This window comes from Taudactylus pleione, unplaced genomic scaffold (assembly GCF_031769625.1).
Source record: "Taudactylus pleione unplaced genomic scaffold, aTauple2 ptg000282l, whole genome shotgun sequence".
Classification (NCBI taxonomy): Eukaryota; Metazoa; Chordata; class Amphibia; order Anura; family Myobatrachidae; genus Taudactylus; species Taudactylus pleione.
This window is the reverse complement of record NW_028284684.1, coordinates 2,221,148-2,244,855: the sequence shown is the minus strand read 5'-3', so window position 1 is coordinate 2,244,855 and position 23,708 is coordinate 2,221,148. Positions and strand designations below refer to the sequence as shown.

Genomic DNA, 23,708 nt, shown 5'->3' with positions numbered 1-23,708 from the left:
ACTCACTGAGAGTCACCAGGCCATTAACTGGACATGTGAGGCAAGTGTACCTAATAGAGATTACTATATCAATGCTTCATAATGATGCACTGGTAACATGCAGGATGCATCAATGTTTGGTAGATCCAAGCTTTTTAAATATTATTAAAAACGTATTTCCTGCACAACACAAACCTGCAAACAATTACGACTGTTTTAGGCCAGTGTACTAAAAAAAAAATGTATGAGTGGTCCATACTGAAGACATTCAATTGAGAGATGTGTTAGAGCAAGGTGTGTGGTAATTTCTTTTGACTCAAGGAAATTACATTTCTGTAAATTTGTGGGCTTTTCTGGATCATTTATTTAATGTAGTTAAAAATAAATATTTTTTTATAAAAACTCTGTACTGAAAATGTTTCTCTGTATTGTTACGTAAAGCAGCAATACCATAAAAAAAATATATTTTATATATATCTTTTTTTACATCACTGAGGCAGACATTTTGGTCATTTTTTTCTTTGTTTTAGACTGCTATTAATTGCTTCTGCACATTTTGCACAATTATGTGCTTACCATGGCAACTACTATATCATGAGTCATCTGACTGAGCCAGAGGGGCTTTGAAACAATACTCTGAGCTCTGTTTTCACTGTAACATCCTCCCACTCTTCACAGAACATGTCGAGTCTGTTTCGTGATCCATAATTGTTCTTTCCAGAGAAATATTAAAAAGGAATTGCTGCTTTAATATTTAAACTTTAAGTAATACTGCATTATCCTTTATAACAGCATTTTGTATGGATTAATCATTTTAAGAAGGTTCTGTTGTCAGAATCTGTATGTAATAACCCTAATGTTTTGTATTAGCTCGTTATTTTGACCTACTGCTAATTGTATCCTAATATTAAAAACTCAATTTTGTAGTAGTTTTTTAATTTGTAAGTTAAAAGGCCTATTTGAAGAACCACTGTTCTTGTCTTTCCAGATAAGACTACCTCCCTTATATGAGTGCTAAACACCATCTCCACCTTCATCTGCATCATTACCTTCCATACTGCAGATATAAGTACCTTTGTTATTCATAACTTTTGTTTAGAGGGGATGATGGGAGGGAGCAGAGGGACAAATGAAGACTATGTATGGCTGCCTGCTTCTGCATATGTAAATTTCTCACCACAAAAATGTATTTTCACATAGCAGAGAATATAAAAAGTTTTTTTGTTTTATTTTTCTTATGACCTTAATCTAGTGACTACATTGAGGGTCAGTTATGCATTTATCCATCTATTGTGTTACAAAACGGAGATATATTTACTTTCTCTGATTATTTGTATAATGGGTATGCTTATTAAATCCAGTGTATTAGTGCAGAGAGATCAAGTTACTAGGGTAACTGCCAGGCCTTCTGTCTAATGACAATTACTATAAATGTGGCAAGTCATGTCATGGTTTATGGAGACTGATGTAGATATTTTCATTTGTAATTAAAATCAAACTGTAACAAATTGTTCTTTTAACTTTGTCCTTTTCTCATCTGTTGAACATAATCCATGCAGTTTTGGTTTGTTTTAACTGGAAATTTGTACTCCATAGAATTAAAGGGATATCCACCTTGAGCAAACTAGTAAATGGATTCTTTAATGCAATAAAATCTGCAGCTAGGATTTCTTGTATCTGCTGTATTTCTCCATCAAGGACTGAACTAGACGGCTGGGCTGCCAATTTTTTAGTTCTATTAGGATATTCTCTGTATTACTACTGTGGTACTGTACTTATTTTTGTACTTTATACTCCTATATTCATTGACCAACCTACAGCCAACCAGAGGTGGAACTTAAAAGTAAACCACCGCGATTGAGTGTTTGGCACTTACTCAATAAAAATAATATATAGAGAATTTAAAGTGCACATGGCTAGGATAAGAGCACATGTTAGAGTTCTTTATGCCCTATATATCATGTGTCTCAAGTTTTTAAATAGGTCACAATAGAACAATCTGTAACAAACCAAGCCATCAGCTGGCTAATTGGAGTGTAAAATATGTCAGAAGTGTGCTGGACATGTGGGAGCTAGAGGCAGTGACCTTTCCACTCATGTGATTGTATACATGAAGCTGTTTGTCGCTTTCCATTGACATGAAAAGAGAGGTAAGGAATAAAGGCAAGTGTGAATCTATCACCTTGGAGCCAGTTATTTGAGAGAGCTGGGAACCCCTAAAATCCTGTGACATCACTAGGGCATGTGCTCTGCATAAGCAGGCTAAGGGGCATATTCAATTAGGTGCGAGATCAACACAAATCTCGCAGCTGCATGGTTTTTCCCGAAATAGGTATGAAATACCGCCGGACGTCAGCCCGGTGAATGAAATACCGACGCCGGAAAGCCGGCAGATGGAGATCCCGACAAGGTAAGTTAAGTATACAGGCTATCCCTAACCCTCAACCCTCCTTTAATAATCGGGAGCGCGCATTCCCGTGGTAATCCAAAATTGGTCGTGAGGTCCGCATAATTTTTTGCAAACAAAACCAAGCGGCCAATTGGATATGCTCTGTTGTAGACCCTAGAATACCTTTTTTACTTAGCCAAGCATCATTATTCTATCCAGGGTAACCTACTAGAAATAGTTTATGTTCATCCACACATTTTGGGTATTGTGTGTTATGTTAGGGTACTAGTTTTGGACAAAAGTATATGGACACACTAAAATCATACCCATATGTTCTTCTCTAATTCCTAAACCATGGGAATTAATAGAGTTGGTACCCTCATTTTATGATACAATAGCCTCCACTCTTTTGGGAAGCTTTTCACTAGATTTTGGGTAGGAGTTTGCATCCATTTAGTCAGAAAAACATTAGTGAGGTTGGACACTGATATTGGTTGTTAATACCTGGCTCAGTCTATGTTCAAATTCATTATTCAATGGGGTTGAAATCAATGCTCTATGCAGGCCAGTCTGATTCTTCCACATCAAAATCTGCAAACATTTTAAGATCAAACGCTTTGTGCACAAGAGCATTGTCTTGCCTTCCGAAAACTGTTGCTACAAAGTTGGAAGCACACAATTTAGTAGAATGTAATTTTATTCTGTGGCACTATGGAAAGGGGAACAAAATAAAACCGTGAAGGTCAGCTCAAGACTATTAATTCACCTCAATCAAACTTTTCAGTTGGCAGTGCGCTTTCAGGCCTGAAGCATTCTTCTGCAGACTTTTGCCAAATCCAGAGTTGTCCATTTAACTGCCATATGGTAAAGCATAAGTTACCACTACAGGAATGTGTCTACTCTGCTCCAGACTGTGCGCTTTACACCACGCCAACTAGATGTTTTGCATTACACAATGTGATACCGTTCTTGTGTGCGACTCTTTGGGCATGTAATCCCAATCCATGATGAGACCAACAAATAGTTCTGCTTACATTGCTTCTAACGGCAGTTTATGCTCTGTTGCAACACTCACCCATTTTACTGTTAATGTTAGATTATGGAGGTTGCACGGCTGTATGCTTGATTTTAATTGGAGGAGGTGTCTACATACTTTTCACCATGTACTTTATTTGTCCTGGCAGCAGGGGAGACCAACTAGAGTTTATTGCAACCTACTCTATTTCCATTCCCTAAATAACTTTATCAAATATTTAATAAAAGTAAATCTATTTGCTGTCATTATGTCTGATGATTAAATATTGGGGAAAACTAATATGGCTGGTCTATTTTCATTAAATCCATCTTGTGACATTTTATATTGATCTAGGCTTATTTACTAGTGCACACACAATAGCTTTAAATAAAATATTTGTTCTTGAATCTGATGCATCCCAATTAAGTGTATTTGGGTCTGGTCATTAAGGGATTTACTAGATTGTTTGAATGTCTCTATAATTTAAAATAATGGCTAATAGCAGGTATTTTTCTCACATCTGGGGCAGATTCAGTTAGCTACAAGCTGTGTTGTCTGGTATCTTCTCCATGGTAAAATGGCTGGAGCTATTCCATTAGAGACCTGCGATTAACCCTAGAGCAGCTTGGAGGCAGCAGTTAATGCTGATTACTACTCGTACAGTAAGGTGTGCCATGTGTTTGAATACTTTGTTCATGCAGTCCTCCTTTTTTTTTTGCTTATTTTATCACCTCCAAGTTTTTTTGGCCCGAAAAAGTTATTAAAGTTATTCCACAAAATACTATAGTGACAGTGCATTTGCCTTTCTGTTGCCAAATTGCGCTTTATATGGTTTAGTACTGGTAACAATTACAATAGTCTTCCTCCTTTATTTTTCTTCTCTTTTTTTCTTTACAAGTTATTAAAATTTTTGTTGAAAACTCCACACCAATGTATTAGAAATCATAAAATCTCCCCACAGGTGAATACTGTTTGACTGTTTACCTATGGCTCTCACTGGATGTGGTATAATGTTGGCAATTGGTGTTTGTTTTTTTGTTGTTTTTGATATTAGTTCACAAATATATTAAGTTTCTCCTGTTTTTCGCAACATAAAGAAATATTTTTGCTGCTTTTTGTGAGCTATATAGTATGGGTTTTCAAATGCCCTAAGAGCATTAGCCCCAGAAGTGATAATGACTATTGTCCCCAGACCAGGTAATCTTGCTGTTCTTTGTAGTACTTTTCCACAGCTTCAGAGCCAGAGACGTTCAGTTTCACATACTGTGTCTGCAAGAAAAGCTTAGTGTTTTGTACAATGTATGCTCTTCTTTCTTTCGGCACTTTGAGTATTGTCCAGATTCCTAGCGTTTCTCTGTACTTTTTTTATATTGCTAAAGGCGATGCATCTGAGCCTTCGGAGTTATGTAAATGTGCAGGTAGATGTAGCCTGCTGATTAGTTCTATGGAATAAAGTCCTTCATCTTATCTTGAGACGGTTGTGTATAGATTAAGTATTTCAGACCAACCTGTTGCAAACATTGTAAGGATGTCATTGCTGTGACATTTCCTTGTTCAATTGTGTCATTTTTAGAAACGGTCTGGTAACAAGGATCATATTTAGCTTTTGAAAGCAGGCATGTCAGACTGTCTTACTGGCTTCTGCTATGAATTTTAATTAAATGTGGTAACAAACTGTTCAGTGTGTCTTATCTTTGAGAATCTTGCATTATTTAGCACTTTGGTTAACGTAAATAAGAATGTATCATGTAGTGTTGTGAATTATATATGTGGTCATTGGAAATATAGTCTTAGCCCACTTATGGGCAACCTGCTCACATCACTCTCTTGCAGTGAGTCACATGAAAATAACGTAAAAATATATATATATTTTAGGTTACTTTCAACTGATTTAGTTATCTTCAGGGTGGTAATGCCCAGTAGTATGTCCGGTAGTGGGAATGTCTCAAGGACTTGCCACCATTACTCACAGCTGTGTTTATCAGTTGCTCCTGTCTGGCCACAATAGTACAGACTTCAAGTCCAAGGGTTTAGTTGGGCACCAGGGATGTATCCTGTAGAGAAAGTGATGTATCCTAAGATAACCTCTTCTTACCAGAGGTGCACAATGTTTAGGAAAGGACCCCAGTACCTATTTTTGTGATCCAAAATTCCAGTTATGCAATACATCCTATTGGGAACGGTGTCGTCTTGTTTTTCAAAACCATGGCAAACTGACATATAAGTTACAGTTAAGAATACGTTTCAGCACCACTAACTAAGATTTCAGTGGAAAAAGAGCAATATTGCCTGTGTGATCACCACTAGACCTTATGATGATCTGTTTACCTGAAAGCATGTAATACCCATTTTCCACCAAAAGCCCGGGTCTGACCTGGACATGGTTCCAACCCAGGTCAGACCCTGTTTACACTTCATCTTCGATCCGGGTTATTGCTGGGTCAGCCCTGTTCGCACTGAACCCGGGTCTGCCCTACTAAACTTGTGAGGTCATAAAGAGTGGGAGGTGACTGCTCGGCATGACCCAGGTCGGATAACTCTGGTCGCGCCATTTGCACTGCACCATTACCCAGGTCCATCCCAAGTCCAACCCTGGTAGCTACCTGGGTTGGATTCCCAGGTCCGTTGACCAGGGTTCAGGTACCCTTTTCCACTGAACTGTTACCCGGGAAATCCCAGCAATAACCTGGGTTATTGCAGCAGTGGAAAAAAGCTATAATTTATCTAATCTAGATCAATATCTCTAAATAAACCCCTCGGTTAATTGACAACCCAGACCTATTCAAATAGGTACTCTATCCTTGCGCGTAATGCAAGTTTTTCCTTACAGCCTCAGGAGCCAGATCATCACATTTCTACCCTGCTTGAGCTGCCCTAGTCAACTTTAAGTGCTGTCATTGAGAAGTCCAAATGTCTGAGCAACAACAGCTTCATCACAAAGTGGTATATCATGGAAGTTCCATAAAAAATATAATGGTTTTTAGAGTTTTGTGTGGAGGAACTTTACGGGCCTGCATAGAGCCCTAAACCCAACTCCATCGAACTCCAACTGCAAGCCTGGTCTGATTGCTCAACATCAGTACCTGACCTCACTAATGATTTTGTGACTGAATGGATTTGAATTCCTACAGCCATATTCCAAAACCTAGTGGCTCGCCTTGCCAGAAGAGTGGAGTCTGTTATAGCAGCAAAGCGAAGACCTCTCTATATTAATGTCTATGGTGTTGGAATTTAATGTTCAATCATATATGGATATGGTGAATCTAAGGGCCCCAATTAACAATGAGACCTAAAGTGGTTATGTCCTCCTTTCTGTATGTAACAAACAGCGGTAAGCTTACCTTAACTGGCCCTCGCCGGAGGGGGTAAGTAATGTTAAATACCACCTGCATATATTCATTGGTATCTTTGCAGTACTAAACAAAATATACCGCTGTATGTAGTATTTATTTTTTCATTTTTATTGATTAACCATTCCATATTTTCGTGTAGCAGATGGTGAACACTTTTATTTCTATTTCCATTAGTGCTATTAGAGCAGCTTATTCTCTGTTTTATCCTCTCATAGATATGGAGGATCATTTGAGTTTTGCATGTTTGGTCTAATGAGCATGATATAAGAAAAAGAAAACAATTTTTTGTTACATTTGTAATCTTTACAAGGATTTATTTATTTTGAGGATGTCTGGATCTTTGAAAAGCTCTTAGATGTACTCATTACTATTGCAATGATTCACTATCAGACTGTGTAATAAGCGAGACAAATTATAATAATTTGTTTTTATAGGGTCATTACTGTAGTTGGCACTTAATGCATGTCCTGATAAAAGATGAAGGTATTTAGATGTTTACAACAAGGGTATCTTTTGGGCTAAATGTAACCCCCAAAGGCAATTTGGCGGATTTGAAAATACTAAGGCTATACATCTATATTAATTTGTGAAATCTGCATATTTTAGTTTTCATAGTTTAGCTTGTGCCAACTTCTTGCTCAGAAAACTGTGTACAACCCTTTTGGTGGGTTGTAAAAGGAACATTTTGCTAGCTACAGTTGCAGGTTAAAGGTCCCAGTCATGTTTCTGGTATAAAAGCTGAATGTTTGACTGACTTGTGCAGATACTTGGTACTGCTTGTACACAAGTCTTTCTATAATAAAGCCGCCTAGTTGTGATATACTTGTCTCTAGGATTCAATAGTTCAATTTATTACAGTAATGGTGGGTACACACTTGGATCGGAGCAACATAACTGGTACATCATCAATAGTGTACCCATGATATGTGCGCTCCCATGGGTCATTAGCGAGAAACAGCTGTTTGCCCTACTTCAGGTACCAATGGGGGATGTCGTCAACAATGTCCTCCCATTCCCATATGCCCCCTCCCCCCGTCGGACCCAGCATCGGCAAAGTGCATATGCACTTTCCGCATCCCGGGTGCTGTCGCTGGAGTAATAATCTACTGTGTACCCAGCTTAGGATTGGCAACTATTGCTTTATATGGTCTCATTATGGTACCAAAGGTATACTTTGGTGCCATATACTTTTAGCAATTTTGCTACACCATAAAAACAAAATTGTTAATACAAGTAATTTAAATTGTGAAACCGTTTTCTTGCTGCTCTTGGTTACACCTAACAAATAATTCCAAGGTGGTATCTAACAAATGCTGTCCTACAAATGCAAGAAAGAGGTATGGCCCAAAGAACCATAATACTTTCCACCGCTGCTACATTCCTGCAAAACACTAATAAGTTTGGTCCAGGTACAAGCATCACTAGCCTAGGTGCTTGCCGAGCATAATATAGCTTGTTCGTAACCTGCTTTTTCAGCTTGCTCATTATATTTAAGTCCACAAAAATAGGTAGTACAGAAAGCGTTATCTTGTACCTAAATTATGTATTTTGTTTCTTAACATTCATCTATAAGCTCTTACCGGTAAGAGACAATTTACTTAGGACTCCAGAACAGTCTTATGCCCCCCTGTTCTCATTTAGCCCCTCAGGTGAAAATGATCTTGCACAGGTGGAGTGGCGGATGAGTTTTTTTTTGTGTGTGTGTATGTACAGAATTTTCATATTTTGGCCTCTATTCACCACCACAATGCTTTGAAATGAAACAAACAAGATGTGCTTTAACTGCAGACTTTCAGATTTAATTTGAGGGTAAATACATCCAAATCAGGTGAACGGTGTAGGAATTACAACGGTTTCTATATGTGCCTACCACTTTTTAAGGGGCCAAAAGTAATGGGACTATCAACTCAAAAGCTATTTCATGGACAGGTGTGGGCTATTCCCTCGTTATTTCATTATCAATTAAGCAGGTAAAAGGTCTGGAAATGATTCTAGGTGTGACATTTGCATTTGGAATCAGTTGCTGTCGACTCTCAATATGAGATCCAAAGAGCTGTCACTATCAGTGAAGCAAGCCATCATTAGGCTGAAAAATCAAAACAAACCCATCAGAGAGATAGCAAAAACATTAGGTGTTTGTTTCATTTCAAAGCCATTGTGGTGGTGAATAGAGGCCAAAATATGAAAGTTCTGTCAATGTCCCAATATTTATGCACCTGATTGTGTATGTATGTGTGCATATATATATGTATGTGTGTGTATGTATGCATATATATGTATGTATGTGTAATAAAAATGTTCATTCTCTCTCTCTCTCTCGTAACTAGAACTTTTTGGACCCCATAGCAACATTTTTAAGGGGCCCCCTCTTAGGTCTTACACAATGCCCACAGTAGTAGTTCCCCTGAAACACTAAATGCCCACTGTAATGGTGCCCCTTATGCAATGCCCACTGTAGTAATGTCCCTAAAAGTAGTGCCCCCAGTAGTAAGGGCTCTTGTAGTTCCCTCAGTTGTAGTGCCCACGGTAGTAAGGCTACTGTAGTGCCCACGGTAGTAATGCCGTTGTGCCTAAGCTTGCCCAGTGGAAGCGCCGGCCCTGCTTATGGAAAATGAAGTATTGCACCCTATTCATTGCTTCTAAAAAGCAGTCTTCATTCAGCTGCCATAATTCTGTGGTTTTCCTGGGGATAGTACAAGCTCATTCCTTGTTTTGATGCGCAAGATGTGACCCTGAGTGAACAGGGTCTTCTTCATGCTGGATCCCCTGCTGCTCCCAGACTTTGACCTTTGTGGGATATATGAAGGGAGCAGGGAATGAGCTGTGCAGCTGCTATGCTTTGTTTGTGTGTTCAAGAAATTTTTTTTTTGCTGTGTAATCCTCCTCCAGTATCAGAACCAAAGCTTTAAGCAACTATCGCATTATAGTGGCTACTAAATGCCAGATACATCTCTAGTCTTCAGTTTTAGCTAAGCATAAAACTGTATCACAAAGAAACCTGTGGCTCCCCATTTGCTAAATCCCCTAATATAAAGTATTTATTTGTCTATAGTATAGAGCCATTTTACTATGTCTTCTAGGAAAGGAGACCACCTGAAACTTCAAAGGTTAAATATGTCCTTATTATTTCACTATTCTCCCCCTCCTTCAGAATCTGCTGATGGTACTCGAGATAAACAGGATTTGTCACCCTTCATATAGTACATATTATATTTCAAGATGAAATGTTACAATTGTTGTCAGTAGTAAACTGTTAAAATGAGCCCTCTTAGAAGTAGGTAGAGCTGAACCTTTGCTCTTTTTGACAGAAACAGATGTACCAACCGAATGCTGATTTCAGGTACAAATAAAAGCTGAATACGGTCCATCTCTCATCTGTACAGGCAGCACTCATGTACAAGGGATAAAGCAGTGTCTAACTCTGGCTATACAGAATACCGTGCAGTTGTAGTGAAATTATATTCCTGCCTGTTGGATTCCAATATGTATATTATGTCAAGCACAGATCACTTTGCAGCAGCTGTTAACCATTCACTTTAATTTATTCAGGCGATTACAGTGTTATGTTTTTAATTTTACATAGAAACAATATATACATTAAATGTTTTTCTTTAGAAAGACTCTTATATAAAATATGCATTATACTGCAGTATTACTTCCTTTGAATACAAGATGTGACTTGCTGAGTAATAATAAAGAAAAAAAAAATATCCCATATATCAGTGGTTCCCAAACTTTCTCTGTGCGTGGCACCCTTATTTTCTCAGAATTTTTGTGCCCCACCCCTAAGCCAAGGGGTAGATTCAATTAGTGTTGAGGTCCCATTGGAACTCACGCTAATGTCTCATTGGCAAAAGTGAGGTTCTCTTACAATAATAACCTCTTAAGTGTGCATAAGACATACACATACGTACGTACAGGCAGGATCACACATAGACATACATACATAGGCAGGGTCACATACACACGTACATACAAGCAGGGTCACACAGACAGACATACATACTAGCAGGGTCACAGACAGACATACATATACACCGACAGGGTCACACTTACACACAAGCAGGGTCATACAGACGCACACAAGCAAGATCATATGACATAGAGGTACTGCAGTCTGCCTGCTTGTGTGACCCTGCTGTATGTATGTGTCTATGCTTGTGCATGCACACAAGCAGAGTCACACATACATACAGCAGGGTCACACATGCAGGCAGACTGCGGTACCTCTATCACCTTGCCTGATGTGGACTTGGAGCCAGCAGCTCCTTCTTCCTCCATGCTGCTGTAGTCCCGTCCTCTCTGCTGATGTCAGAGGAGCTCGTGCTGCGCTCCACCAATCAGGGCTCAGCACACGCTCCTCTGACCCTGTCATTAGCTCACAGAGCAGCAGCAGGAGGGAAGATCTGCAGGAGCTGCCTGCTGCTCTATATCCCGACCCCCATCCTGCCCTTCTCTAATACGGTTCTTTCAAAATCTGGAGAACCGCATTGCTACAGAGACTGGCTGCATGAAAAAAAAATATATTAAAAATTCACCCGGCGGTAGGTGGGCCCGCGCAGCACCCTTGTAAGTGCGCTGCGGCACCCCAGGGTGCCGTGGCACACAATTTGGGAAGCACTGCCATATATGAAGGATATGTATTTGTTACTAAGTAGGAATTAGATACAATGTTTTAGTCATGTCCATGGGTGTTGCTGGTCATAGACAGCACAAGTACAACTGGCTATTTTCATTAATGCAAGCATATAAAGCTATCCAATTTTCATTACCTTATATATGGATACTCTGCAATTAGAATTAAAGTAAAACCTTACATATTTTCCCTGCATTATTTTGGATGGGTATTTATAATTTAACCATCCAGCATAGTTTCCAACTTTACAGGGCTAGGCCCGGATTTAGAGGCCTTCTTCCAAGAACTCTTTTCTTTGGATTTTTCACATTTCCAATGATCCTATTTCCTGTGTCTGCATGTTCAGTAGTTAGTGCAGCAAGCCTGTCTAGTGTGCCAATGTATCCTGCTAAAAGGCTCAGCAACAAGATGTCCCTGAAATTTTTTAACTATTCATCTAGTCACAGACACTTGTACAGCACGAGGTAACAAAGCTGGAATCCAGGGATTTATTAACACATCTTTAATATCAAATATTATTAAATATTCTGTTACCATTCGCCACATTATTATCAATTGAATCCCTGCAGGTGAGACAAAACATGTAAATTTAATATTTGTTTCCCTGGTCTCTTTCTCTATGGCAGTTTTCAAAATATTAATGTCCAGGTGAAACACACTATAGTTTGATGTTTAGAAACCACAACAAGTGGTAGTATGGTTAGTTTCCAAGTTACAGTAGTTTGTTTTACATTGTCTGTCTCCACACGGCTTGTTGGCACATAATTCCACATTTCCTTTTCCAAAGAGATCATTCTTCACTCAGGTGGCTGTGGATTTGCGGTTTAAAGCCTGTGAAACAAATTGTAAACCATCAAGTCCCTCATGTAAACTTGAAGGGCCTGATTCATAGATGATGCAGTATCTGCTGCAGGAGGCATCTTGTGTAAATAGACACCTGCTAGCTTCGGTGATCCGGTGTTGGGTCCGACCTTTTGAACATTGGTCACCTGAGTTACTCAGGATGGCCGGGCTGTTCACACTTTCGGGGCCAGTAAATCTGCCTCAGAAGACACTAGCATTGGCACTTCCAGAAAATGGTGCAGACACACTCCCATTTTTGGGAATGAAGCCCAGAGCTTGCTCCATCACGGCCCCCAAACAGATTGACATGCTGCCGCTCAGGGGCACTGCGACCGTAGTTGCAAATAGAGACCTGCTCATGCGCAGATCTCTGACCATCGTAGAGGTACGTAAACCATCGGGTTTGCATACATCTCCTCAGTCCTACAGACCCCAATATGGTGCTTATACGCTGTAGACCCCCAGTCTTTGTGATTCATTATAACAGGTACATTTAGACAACGAAAATGTGGACAGAGACCTAATGTAGACAGTTAATGTATAGACAGGTTGAAATGTTGACAGGGTGAAAATGTTGACCGTTAAAATGTAGACAAATCATATGGTCGACAACCAAAATGTAGACAGTTAAAATATTGAACATCATAATAACGTGATACAGCCATACCTGACAGCCGGCGGCTCAGAGGATGCTAATAGCCGGTGTCTTGGACACCTCTGAAAGACTTTAACTATTTTGCTGCTCCTACATTGCAGCAACTAAACCAAAGTTAAGAAAAAAGTGTGTGTGCCCCGTCCCTCAAAATCAGTAACCAGCCCTGGATCTCTGAACCCTGGGGTGGTATTGGAAAATGTGGGGTTCCCCCTACTTTGCAATAGCCAGCACCGGGCAGAACCAGCAGGGGGAGAGGGGGCGGGAGGGGGTAATGCTATAGCAGGGGGACACACAGCGTGGGGTTCATGTGCCATTCAGTTAACGCTGTCTTCTCTCTCCCTCTTACAATTATGCCACCATAAGCTTCAGTCCGGTGCTGCCTATTGGAAAATTGGGGGGGAACCCCATGCTGTTTTTTTCCCTGGGGCTGGTTACTGAATTTGGGGGATGGCATGCATTTTTTTGCTCAACTAACTATTGGCTTCTCCAACACTACAGCATCTAAAACACCAGCTTATAGCAGCGTTTGAGCTGCCAGCATTCAGGTGCGACTGTGTCATTTTATTATTACACTTGACATGACTATTGACATTTCAACTGTCTACATATTGATTGTTGACATTGATTTATTCAAGAAATATTGCAGATTGAAGGTGAAAAGTTAAAGACTGGGGTGGATGAAATGAGGGATTCTTAAAAAAAAAAAAAAAATGCTTTTGCTTTTTTATGTTTTTTATACACACTAGGGTTAATTGTCGTGAGCCATTTAACCTACCAATATAGTTTTTGAATTGTGGGAGGAAACCGGAGTACCCCGAAGCAACCCACCAAGCGCAGGAGGAATATACAAACTCCACACAGTAAAGGCTGTGCTGGAAAACCCCAGACCACAGGTTTGTGAGGCAGTAACCATTACACCACCCATGCTGCCAATGTAATAAATTATATTTGTTGTAAAGACTTTCATTGTCTAAGCAGTGTAGGATTGTCCTTATAAGATTTGCCACTCTATTTCCGGGCTGTTCAACTTGGTCCAAACACCAGCAAGTAGGAAAGCCGCATGGTCGATGGACCCCTGGTGTGACGACCTATGGATATTTGAAAATTATGTCGGGATACTTACCCCATGGGTGAGGAGATTATTACTTACTGATTTTCTGCTGCATACACATCTGTTACTCTAGCCTTCTGGCTGGGCATTTTTATATCCCATCTAAAGGCTGTAGCCAAATAAACTACTATTTATTTTATCCATGTTTGCATCACTTTCATTTTGTTTTGGTTTTTTATTTTGAATTTAAAGGAATGCAGTGGATTCTTCTGGGCTTGTTCACCCATTCCCTGAGCTCCTTTTTGAGGCTAGCAAAGGAGGAGAGTTAAGTATTTAATCCATTGGGAAAGCTTTGGCTTATCTCAGGGATAGGGAACCACTCCTTTAGCCCTGTGGTCACCCTATGAGAGCTTTTTTTTTTTTTAAACCGTAAGTTCATATATAAAGGGACCCTTCTTCACCCTTGCGGGTTATAGGTATTATGCGCCTGGGTGACTGAAACACAATAAATTGCCACTTTAAATCCCACAGCAAAATCTGAACAGTTTACATTCTGCCACAGTTATTAAGGTGATGCATTTTAGTTTTCATTTTTTTTTTTATTATTTTTTTTTTACTTGTTATACTAGTTTTAGATTTTCAAACAAAAATGCTATGACTACAAAGAAAAAAAAAATCTGTTGTTGAATCTGTTTCGGAATGGAGGACTTCAAAGAAAAGACTATTAAAAACGCTGCACATGACTGAAAAGGAGTGCTACCAGTTTGCCAAGTTAAATGACTTGGTTTACCAGATAAAAACATAACACAAAGCAGAGTGGCACAATTTAGGAAGAAACGGTTTATTGTCAATTTACATTACTGGTTCTAATTTCTGTTATGAGTTCTTTCAACTAATGATAGTCAGCAAAAAAAAGGTTTCTACTTCAGGGTCCATAGGGTATCCACAGGATACCTTGGGGTATAGGTGTGACGTCAGTCGCAGGGCACCAAAGAGTTAAGCTTTCAGCCTCCCAGGATGCACTAGGTCCCCCTCCTATACCCCGCCCCCGAGCCAAGGCACCTCAGTTTAGTTTGGTGCCCGGCCGGAGTCGGGTGCACCTGTTGGAGTGGGGGCTAGAAGAGCCCCTGAAGCTTATTCTTCATGCAGCTGTGGCTGCACAACTGGATGAACAGCATGGACAGTCAGTCCTGACGTCCATGCTGTCTTCCCTACACCCCGCCGGTACCAGATCGCCGGTACTGATCCGGGGATGCTGGTGGGCGTCTGGGGTCACAGCTAGCGGTGACCCCAGATGCTCCGGACCATGGCCGGATTCAAGGGGGACAGAGGTAAGCAGCGGGGTCCCGCGGTGGGTCCCCGCTGATCACATGGTCCTAAGTCCCCAGGCAGGGGGCTCCCTGGGGACTGGCTGCAGCGTGGAGCCAGGCGACCAACCTGCGCTTCCACTACCCCCTGGGACAGCGGACCGCAGCAGAGCGGTAGCGCTGCGGCGTCCCAGGGGTTAAATGCATGCCAGGGGAGCGCGCCTTCCCTGTCTCACAGCCGGCGCCTCCCCCGCTGCACACAGCCCTCTCTGCATGCTGCCGACTGGTCCTGTGGCAGCGCTCCTCCCCCAGGCCAGCCTCCTCTCTGCTCCTCGGCGGCCATCTTCTCCAGAACGCATGGTGAACGCTGCTGGAAGCGCTGGAAGGAAGCATCGTGGTCTGGGTCCCCCCGCATACCTCTCCTCCGCTGTGGTCAGGTCTGTGTATGCAGCGCTGTGTCCTACCAGGCCCTGTGTCTGTGTAGTTGAGTGATCAGCGCTGTTAGTGCAGGAATTGTTATTTTTCTGCATTGTATGTGACTGTGCTAGCGCTGCTGCCTGTAATCTTTTCTTCTCTAAACTGTCAGCTTTATTACTGTCCCTGTTCTTTCTGCTAAAGCCCTTGCGGTGCGGTGCTGCAGGGTGGTCTCTCGCCTATTTAATACTTAATTGGTGAGAGAGGTCACATACGTGGTGCCATCATGTCTGAAAGTGATTTTCCCCTCCGGCTACAGTGTACCACGTGCAAAGTACCGTTAGCGGAGGGGGAGGGTAGCGCGGAGGGCCTTTGCCGGCAGTGTTTGTCCATGGCGCGGCCTATTACGGTTACAGCACCGGTACAGGAGCCGCCCTGGGCTTGTTTCGCTCAGGCGTTAACAGCTTTAGTGGGCCAGTTAGCTCCGCAGCCCGCGTTTACTCCGATGGGTTTGTCCCAGCAGTCTGTGGTGTCGTCACCCATGCAGGGGTTCCCACGACAATTGGTGGTACCCCACAGTCTCCCTATTTCCCCGCTCCCGGGTTCTCAGGAGCCAGCGTGGGTTAACTCCCTGACGAGTTCTGTACAGCACTTGTCGGATGTGTTGCAAGGGGAGTCTGTGATGCGGTCTCATAAAAGGCCGGTGGCGTCTCTGTCCGCTCCTTATGAGGATGACGAAGGGACGTCTGATGATGGGGAGATTCTAGATCCTTACGATCAGGAACCTCTCCATACTAAGGACGCTGATGCTAAGTCCAAAGTATATATTCCTGGACTTATTCGGGCGGTCCGCACAGCCTTGGTGATTGAGGACGAAGTTCCCCCAGCGGCTAAATCTAAGTATGCCTTTTTCAAAGATGTGAAGGGCGATGCCACAGTCTTTCCTCTTTCGGGTCAGTTGGTGGACCATTTAGAGGAGGCGTGGAAACAACCTGGCAAAAGATACCAGCCGCAGAGACTCCTGGCGGTGGCTTATTCGTTCGCGGATAATTATTTTGCGAAGTGGGAATCCCCTCCACAGGTGGATTCTCACGTGACCCGTCTTGTCCGTAGTGCCACATTGCCGATGCCATCCATGTCCTCCCTTAAGGATGCTACGGACCGCAAGGTAGAAATCTGCCTGAAGTCCGCTTATTCCCTTGCAGGGGGGGCAGCACGGCCGGCTATGGCCATTTGCTGGGTTGCCAGAGCGATGGAGCGCTGGGCGGATTCATTAGAGGCTTCTTTTGAATCCGACTGTCCGGCCGATCAGGCGGAGTTGATTGGCAATCTCCGTGATTCGGCCACCTACATCAACGAGGCGGCTCTAGACATTAGTACTCTGGTGTCTAGAATTTCTTCAGCAGCGGTAGCTGCTCGTCGCACCTTGTGGCTGCGATCCTGGAAGGCGGACGCAGATTCCAAGAAAGGTCTGGAAGCGTTGCCGTTTACCGGAGAAGTTCTCTTCGGTCCGGATCTGGATAAGATTGTGGCCACGCTGGCGGCAGCCAAATCTGCCTGTCTCCCGTCGGCCGCTGCTCCTTCTGGTTCGGGACCATCGTCCTTTCGGTCATCTAGGGCCCAGGGCAGGCCCAAACCACAGTCGTTTCCTCGACAGGCTGGCCCTAAGAAATCGGTCAAGCCCCGGAAGCAGGCATGGAGTACCAGACGTCCGGCCCCCAAGCCAGATGACAAGCCTGCGGCCTGACGGTTCGGGCCTCCCTTTGGGGGATCCCAGGGTGGGAGGCCGCCTGCTACAGTTCGCCCAGTGTTGGTCGACCACTACGACAGACACTTGGGTTCTGGAGGTGGTTTCCCACGGATACGCCCTCTCCTTCCGGCACAGACCCCCGGCTCGCTTCTTCACCACGGGTCTCCCATCAGACCGGAACAAGGCTACGGAGCTGCGGAAGGTATTGCACACTATGCTCCAGGCTGGAGTTATAGTGGCGGTTCCATTCTCCCAGAGGGGCCAGGGTTTCTATTCAAATCTATTTTTGGTACAGAAACCCAATGGGTCATATCGTCCGATTCTCAACCTCAAAGCACTCAACAAGTCTTTGCGGGTCCCGAAGTTTCGGATGGAGACCCTACGGTCCATCATTCTGGCGCTGGAACCTGGGGACTACTTGGTGTCATTGGACATACAGGACGCTTACCTGCATGTCCCTATTCTTTGGCGCCATCAACAGTTCCTCAGGTTTGCAATCAGCAGCGACCACTTCCAGTTTCGGGCGTTACCTTTTGGCCTGGCAACAGCACCACGTGTTTTCACCAAGGTGATGGCGGTCATGGCGGCTTCTCTGCGGCTGCAGGGAGTCCGCATGTTGCCGTATTTGGACGACCTGTTATTGGTGGCAGGATCTCCAGAGCTCCTGTTACGCCACATGGACCTGACCATTGCACTGCTGCAACGGCACGGCTGGCTAATCAACTGGCAGAAGTCCACTCTAATCCCGTCTCGGAGGATTCTGCATCTTGGAGCCTTATTGGACTCGGGACAGCAAAGGATCTTCGTGACGGAGGACAAGATCTCTGCTTTACAGTCAAGGGTGCGCAGTTGTCTGCACAGCCGCCGGGTGTCCTTACACTCGGCGATGAGGTTACTGGGCTCCATGGTGTCGGTGTTCGACATGGTGGAATACGCCCAGTTTCACTCCAGACCTCTGCAGCACCTGATCCTGTCCAAGTGGAACGGGCTGACTCAGTCTCTGAAGTCCCAGACGATTGTGCTCACCCAGGAGGTTCGCCTGTCCCTTACGTGGTGGTTACAGACGACCCACCTCAACAAGGGACGTCCGTTCTGGGTTCCAAATTGGGTCCTGTTGACAACGGACGCCAGTCTTCGGGGCTGGGGAGCAGTTTCGGGTCCACACTTGTTCCAGGGCAGGTGGACGCCGACAGAAGCGGAGCTTCCAATAAATATCTTGGAACTCCGTGCGGTCTTCAATGCTCTCCAGCAGGCACAGCGGTTTCTCCAGGGTCGCCCGGTGCAGGTCCAGTCGGACAACGCTACCACCGTGGCCTACATAAACAGGCAAGGAGGAACTCGCAGTCGGGCGGCTCTCGTAGAGGTCTCTCGGATCCTGGTTTGGGCGGAGCGCAATCTTCCGGCCATATCAGCGGTCTTCATCCCGGGAGTGCTCAATTGGGAGGCGGACTTTCTAAGTCGCCAGGACGTTCATCCGGGGGAATGGTCCCTGCACCCGGACGTTTTTCAACTACTGGTGGACAGGTGGGGTCTTCCAGAAATCGACCTCATGGCGTCCCGGCACAACAACAAGTTGCCGGTGTACGGGTCTCGCACAAGAGACGAAGGGGCGTCTCTGGTGGATGCTCTGTCCGTCCGGTGGACGTTCCGGTTCGCATACCTGTTCCCTCCGGTCTCCCTTCTTCCACGGGTAATCCGGAAATTCAAACAGGAAGGAGGGACGCTCCTGTTGATAGCTCCCGCGTGGCCCAGACGGCACTGGTTCTCAGACCTTCAGGGTCTGTCCGTGGACATTCCTCTGCGGTTGCCGCTACGACCGGACCTTCTGTCTCAGGGTCCTTGCCTTCACCCGGACCTGACTCGGCTGTCTTTGACGGCGTGGCTGTTGAGACGGCCATGCTGAGGTCCCGGGGGTTTTCCAGCTCTGTGGTACGGCCCATGTTACGAGCTCGGAAACCGTCTTCCGCGAGGATATACCATCGCGTGTGGCATACGTTCTTCCAGTGGTGTCGACCGAGAGGTTATGCACCGCGGGAGTTTCGTCTGTCTCGGATTCTCGCCTTCCTGCAAGCGGGACTAGATCATGGGCTTCGCCTTGCTTCTTTGAAGGTACAGGTTTCGGCCCTATCTGTCTGGTTTCACCGTAGGATTGCTACAATCCCGGATGTGCGCACCTTTATGCAGGGTGTTCTCCGCATTCAGCCGCCCTTTGTTCCACCTGTGGCGCCTTGGGATTTGGCTGTGGTCCTGAGGGCTCTCCAAGGACCGCCGTTTGAACCACTGGGCTCAGTGGATCTTAAATGGCTAACAGCTAAGACTGTTTTCCTTCTGGCCATTGCTTCTGCCAGACGTGTTTCTGAGTTAGGGGCTCTTTCTTGTAGACCCCCTTTCTTGGTTTTTTATGGGAACAGGGCAGTGCTCCGCACTCGGCCCGAGTTTCTTCCCAAAGTTGTTTCCCAGTTTCATATTAACGAGGAAATAGTTGTTCCGGCCTTTAACTCACCGGGTCTTTCCGTGGGTGAGGCCTCTTTGGATGTTGTGCGGGCCTTAAGGACTTATGTTGACCGCACTTCTTCGTTTAGGAAGTCGGACGCTTTGTTTGTCCTCTTTGGCTTCCGTAAAAAGGGTTGGCCTGCTTCAAAGCAAACTTTGGCAGCCTGGATCCGTATGGCTATTTCTGAAGCTTATCTTCATGAAGGCCTACCGGTCCCTCCTTCTCTGAAGGCTCATTCCACTAGGTCTGTGGGTCCTTCGTGGGCAGCTCGACGTGGTGCCTCGGCAGTTCAGATCTGCAAGGCTGCTACGTGGTCTTCTGTCCATACCTTCGTGAGGTATTACAGGTTTGACACCTTCGCCTCTCAGGATGCTTCCTTCGGGCGGCGGATTCTCCTTTCTGCACAGGAGCGTCCCCACCCTTAAAGGATACTGCTTTGGGACATCCCCAAGGTATCCTGTGGATACCCTATGGACCCTGAAGTAGAAAATATGAGATATGGTAAGAACTTACCCTTGTTATCTCTATTTCTACGAAGTCCATAGGGTTCCACAGGACTCCCGCCCTGTCGCACCTGTGCTGCAGATGGGCTTTGCTCTGGTCACCGGTTTTCCGTCTCCCTCTGGTGAGAATGTGATTCTTGTATGTGTCCAGATCTTTGTTCTCTCTCTTCCTTCTCCTCCGGCCTATGGCTTGGTAACTAACTGAGGTGCCTTGGCTCGGGGGCGGGGTATAGGAGGGGGACCTAGTGCATCCTGGGAGGCTGAAAGCTTAACTCTTTGGTGCCCTGCGACTGACGTCACACCTATACCCCAAGGTATCCTGTGGAACCCTATGGACTTCGTAGAAATAGAGCTAACAAGGGTAAGTTCTTACCATATCTCATATTTTCCAAAATCAGAGCAAAAAAAAGAAACCCAACCAACATGTTAAGTTATATTTGGAACTTGTGCACAATAATAGAGGGCTAGCTTTACAGAGCACGCTGTAGGGCAGAGTGCCCTAGAGTGCACCCTGTAAAGGCGGCACTCTGCCCTAGAGTGTGCTCTATAAAGGCGGCACTCTGCCCTAGAGTGCACCCTGTAAAGGCGGCAGAGTGCCGCCTTACAGAGCACGCTGTAGGGCAGAGTGCCGTATTTACAGGGCGCACTCTAGGGCAGAGTACCGCCTTTACAGAGCACGCTGTAGGGCAGAGTGCTGTCTTTACAGGGTGCACTCTAGGGCAGAGTGCCGCCTTAAAGAGCACGCTGTAGGGCAGAGTGCCGTATTTACAGGGCGCACTCTAGGGCAGAGTGCTGTCTTTACAGAGCACGCTGTAGGGCAGAGTGCTGTCTTTACAGGGTGCACTCTAGGGCAGAGTGCCGCCTTACAGAGCACGCTGTAGGGCAGAGTGCCGTATTTACAGGGCGCACTCTAGGGCAGAGTACTGCCTTTACAGAGCACGCTGTAGGGCAGAGTGCTGTCTTTACAGGGTGCACTCTAGGGCAGAGTGCCGCCTTAAAGAGCACGCTGTAGGGCAGAGTGCCGTATTTACAGGGCGCACTCTAGGGCAGAGTGCTGTCTTTACAGAGCACGCTGTAGGGCAGAGTGCTGTCTTTACAGGGTGCACTCTAGGGCAGAGTACCGCCTTTACAGAGCACGGTGTAGGGCAGAGTGCTGTCTTTACAGGGTGCACTCTAGGGCAGAGTGCCGCCTTAAAGAGCACGCTGTAGGGCAGAGTGCCGTATTTACAGGGCGCACTCTAGGGCAGAGTGCTGTCTTTACAGGGCGCACTCTAGGGCAGAGTGCTGTCTTTACAGAGCACGCTGTAGGGCAGAGTGCTGTCTTTACAGGGTGCACTCTAGGGCAGAGTGCCGCCTTTACAGAGCACGCTGTAGGGCAGAGTGCTGTCTTTACAGGGTGCACTCTAGGGCAGAGTGCCGCCTTACAGAGCACGCTGTAGGGCAGAGTGCTGTCTTTACAGGGTGCACTCTAGGGCAGAGTGCCGCCTTTACAGAGCATGCTGTAGGGCAGAGTGCTGTCTTTACAGGGTGCACTCTAGGGCAGAGTACCGCCTTTACAGAGCACGCTGTAGGGCAGAGTGCTGTCTTTACAGGGTGCACTCTAGGGCAGAGTGCCGCCTTTACAGAGCACGCTGTAGAGGAGAGAAGTGGTGCCTTCACAGAGCACGCTGGAGGGTATAGGGGAGAGTGTTGCCTTTACAGAGTGCGCTGTAGGGGAGAGTTGCCCAATTCCAAATACTGTGGTGGTTGTGTACTTTGTGAAAGATTATTATTATTTTAAATTGAGCACTGTAGGCATTAATGACATGTCTACAAAGAAAACAAGGGTTTCCTGCACAGGTTCACTGTAACACTTATTACAATAACAATCGAATAAGCAATTTATAAGTGTATGATGAAAAGCTACAGTGTAGCCTTGTATAAGCTCAAGGTTGGTGGTGCTCCCCTAGGGTTTACAGCACTACAAATGCCTACTCAGAGATCTTGTTGTAAAAGAGACTTACAACAAAGGAAAGGAAGAAACTTTTGTGGGGGCATCATTTTATATTTGTCTTCAGAATACAGATGATATGAAATAATTGTAACAAATTCAAATATATAATAAATGGGAGCACTTATGTACACTAGTAATGTTTTTAACAAATAATCGACTGGGTGAAAATAATGACTCCTAAAATCTCAGTGTTGGTGAGAAGACATACAAGACTTGGAGAAAAATTGTATATATTTCATACGGACACTAATTGCTATACCATAATTGCTGACCTATACCCGTGATCTTCATTTGCCGATAATTAAATATGTTACCTTAAACAATTCTCATTAGCAGTACACAGAAATTTTTGTAGTAGCCACAAATTGTAGTATGATGCACCTATTTGATCAAAAAGCTATTCATATTCACAGTACCAATAGAAGTTAACACAAATTGCAATATAATAAGCCCCATAGCGCATAAATAAAATTCCTGTGACTAAAGCAACAGTGATCGTATTCCTTGTGCACCCTGTCCAAGGAAATTAACATAATTATTCTTATGTCCAAATGACAAAGAAAAAAATGATGAATAGTTACACAGCATAATCACAGATTTGTGCACATAGATATTAGTTACTATGTAACTTTAAACCTTTTGGTAACTCAAGTAATCGTTCATGTAAACAAAGTAACAGCTGGGGTTTTTTGATAAGCAGGAGTATTCGATACACTTGCAATCTGTGAAGCTGCAGTTTTAAATTCACTTGCTGTCAGTAAGACAGGCGTCTCTGTATTCCGATATATATGTGTGTCAGTGGCCAAACGAAAAGTAAAAAGAGTTGTAGCTCCACAAAAACAAAAGCCCTTTCTTGCCTGTGTGCTTAAAGGCAGTGAACAGGCACTATTCAGTAAGGCTGAACTATTGAACAAGCGCTATACTCCACGGGTGAAACGCGTAACCAGTACAGGGGCTCCCGCTGGTGCCGTCTGGAACTCCCCTCAACAGCTTGGAGAGCTTTTTTACTAGCTTTAAGGAGGCTTAGCACCATCCTAAATGTTTACATTTAGTTATTGACAGGCAGATGGCCCAAAGGACTCTTCATTACTTACCCTTTTTAAAATGTGTAATCTGCAGTTGATCTAATCCAACAAACAAGATGATATTTGTTTTCTGCGTATAAAATCTACAATATTTATTACAAATTCCTGGATGTAAAGTAACTTCATTTTATTTCTCTCAAAACAAGATAAATGAAATCTCTTTTGTGAGCTACATCTCCATCAGTTACACAGCTACTGACTCCACCAGCCAGCAGTGCACTATTAAACACACAGTGTGAGC

General features: G+C 44.3%; 1 protein-coding gene across 4 annotated transcripts in view; it reads left to right on the top strand.

Moving 5' to 3' along the window:
• Nucleotides 1-23,708, top strand: part of SFSWAP (splicing factor SWAP) — a 154,452-nt gene that overhangs the window by 117,602 nt on the left and 13,142 nt on the right. The window contains exon 16 of one of the 4 annotated variants that reach the window (XM_088482093.1): nt 968-1,499. The exons of the other annotated variants lie outside the window; for them this stretch is intronic. Coding sequence (XP_088338219.1) covers nt 968-971 — 4 coding nt within the window. The 3' untranslated portion in view covers nt 972-1,499. Of the gene's footprint in view, nt 1-967; nt 1,500-23,708 lie in introns of those variants that run through there. 4 annotated transcript variants of the gene reach the window in all.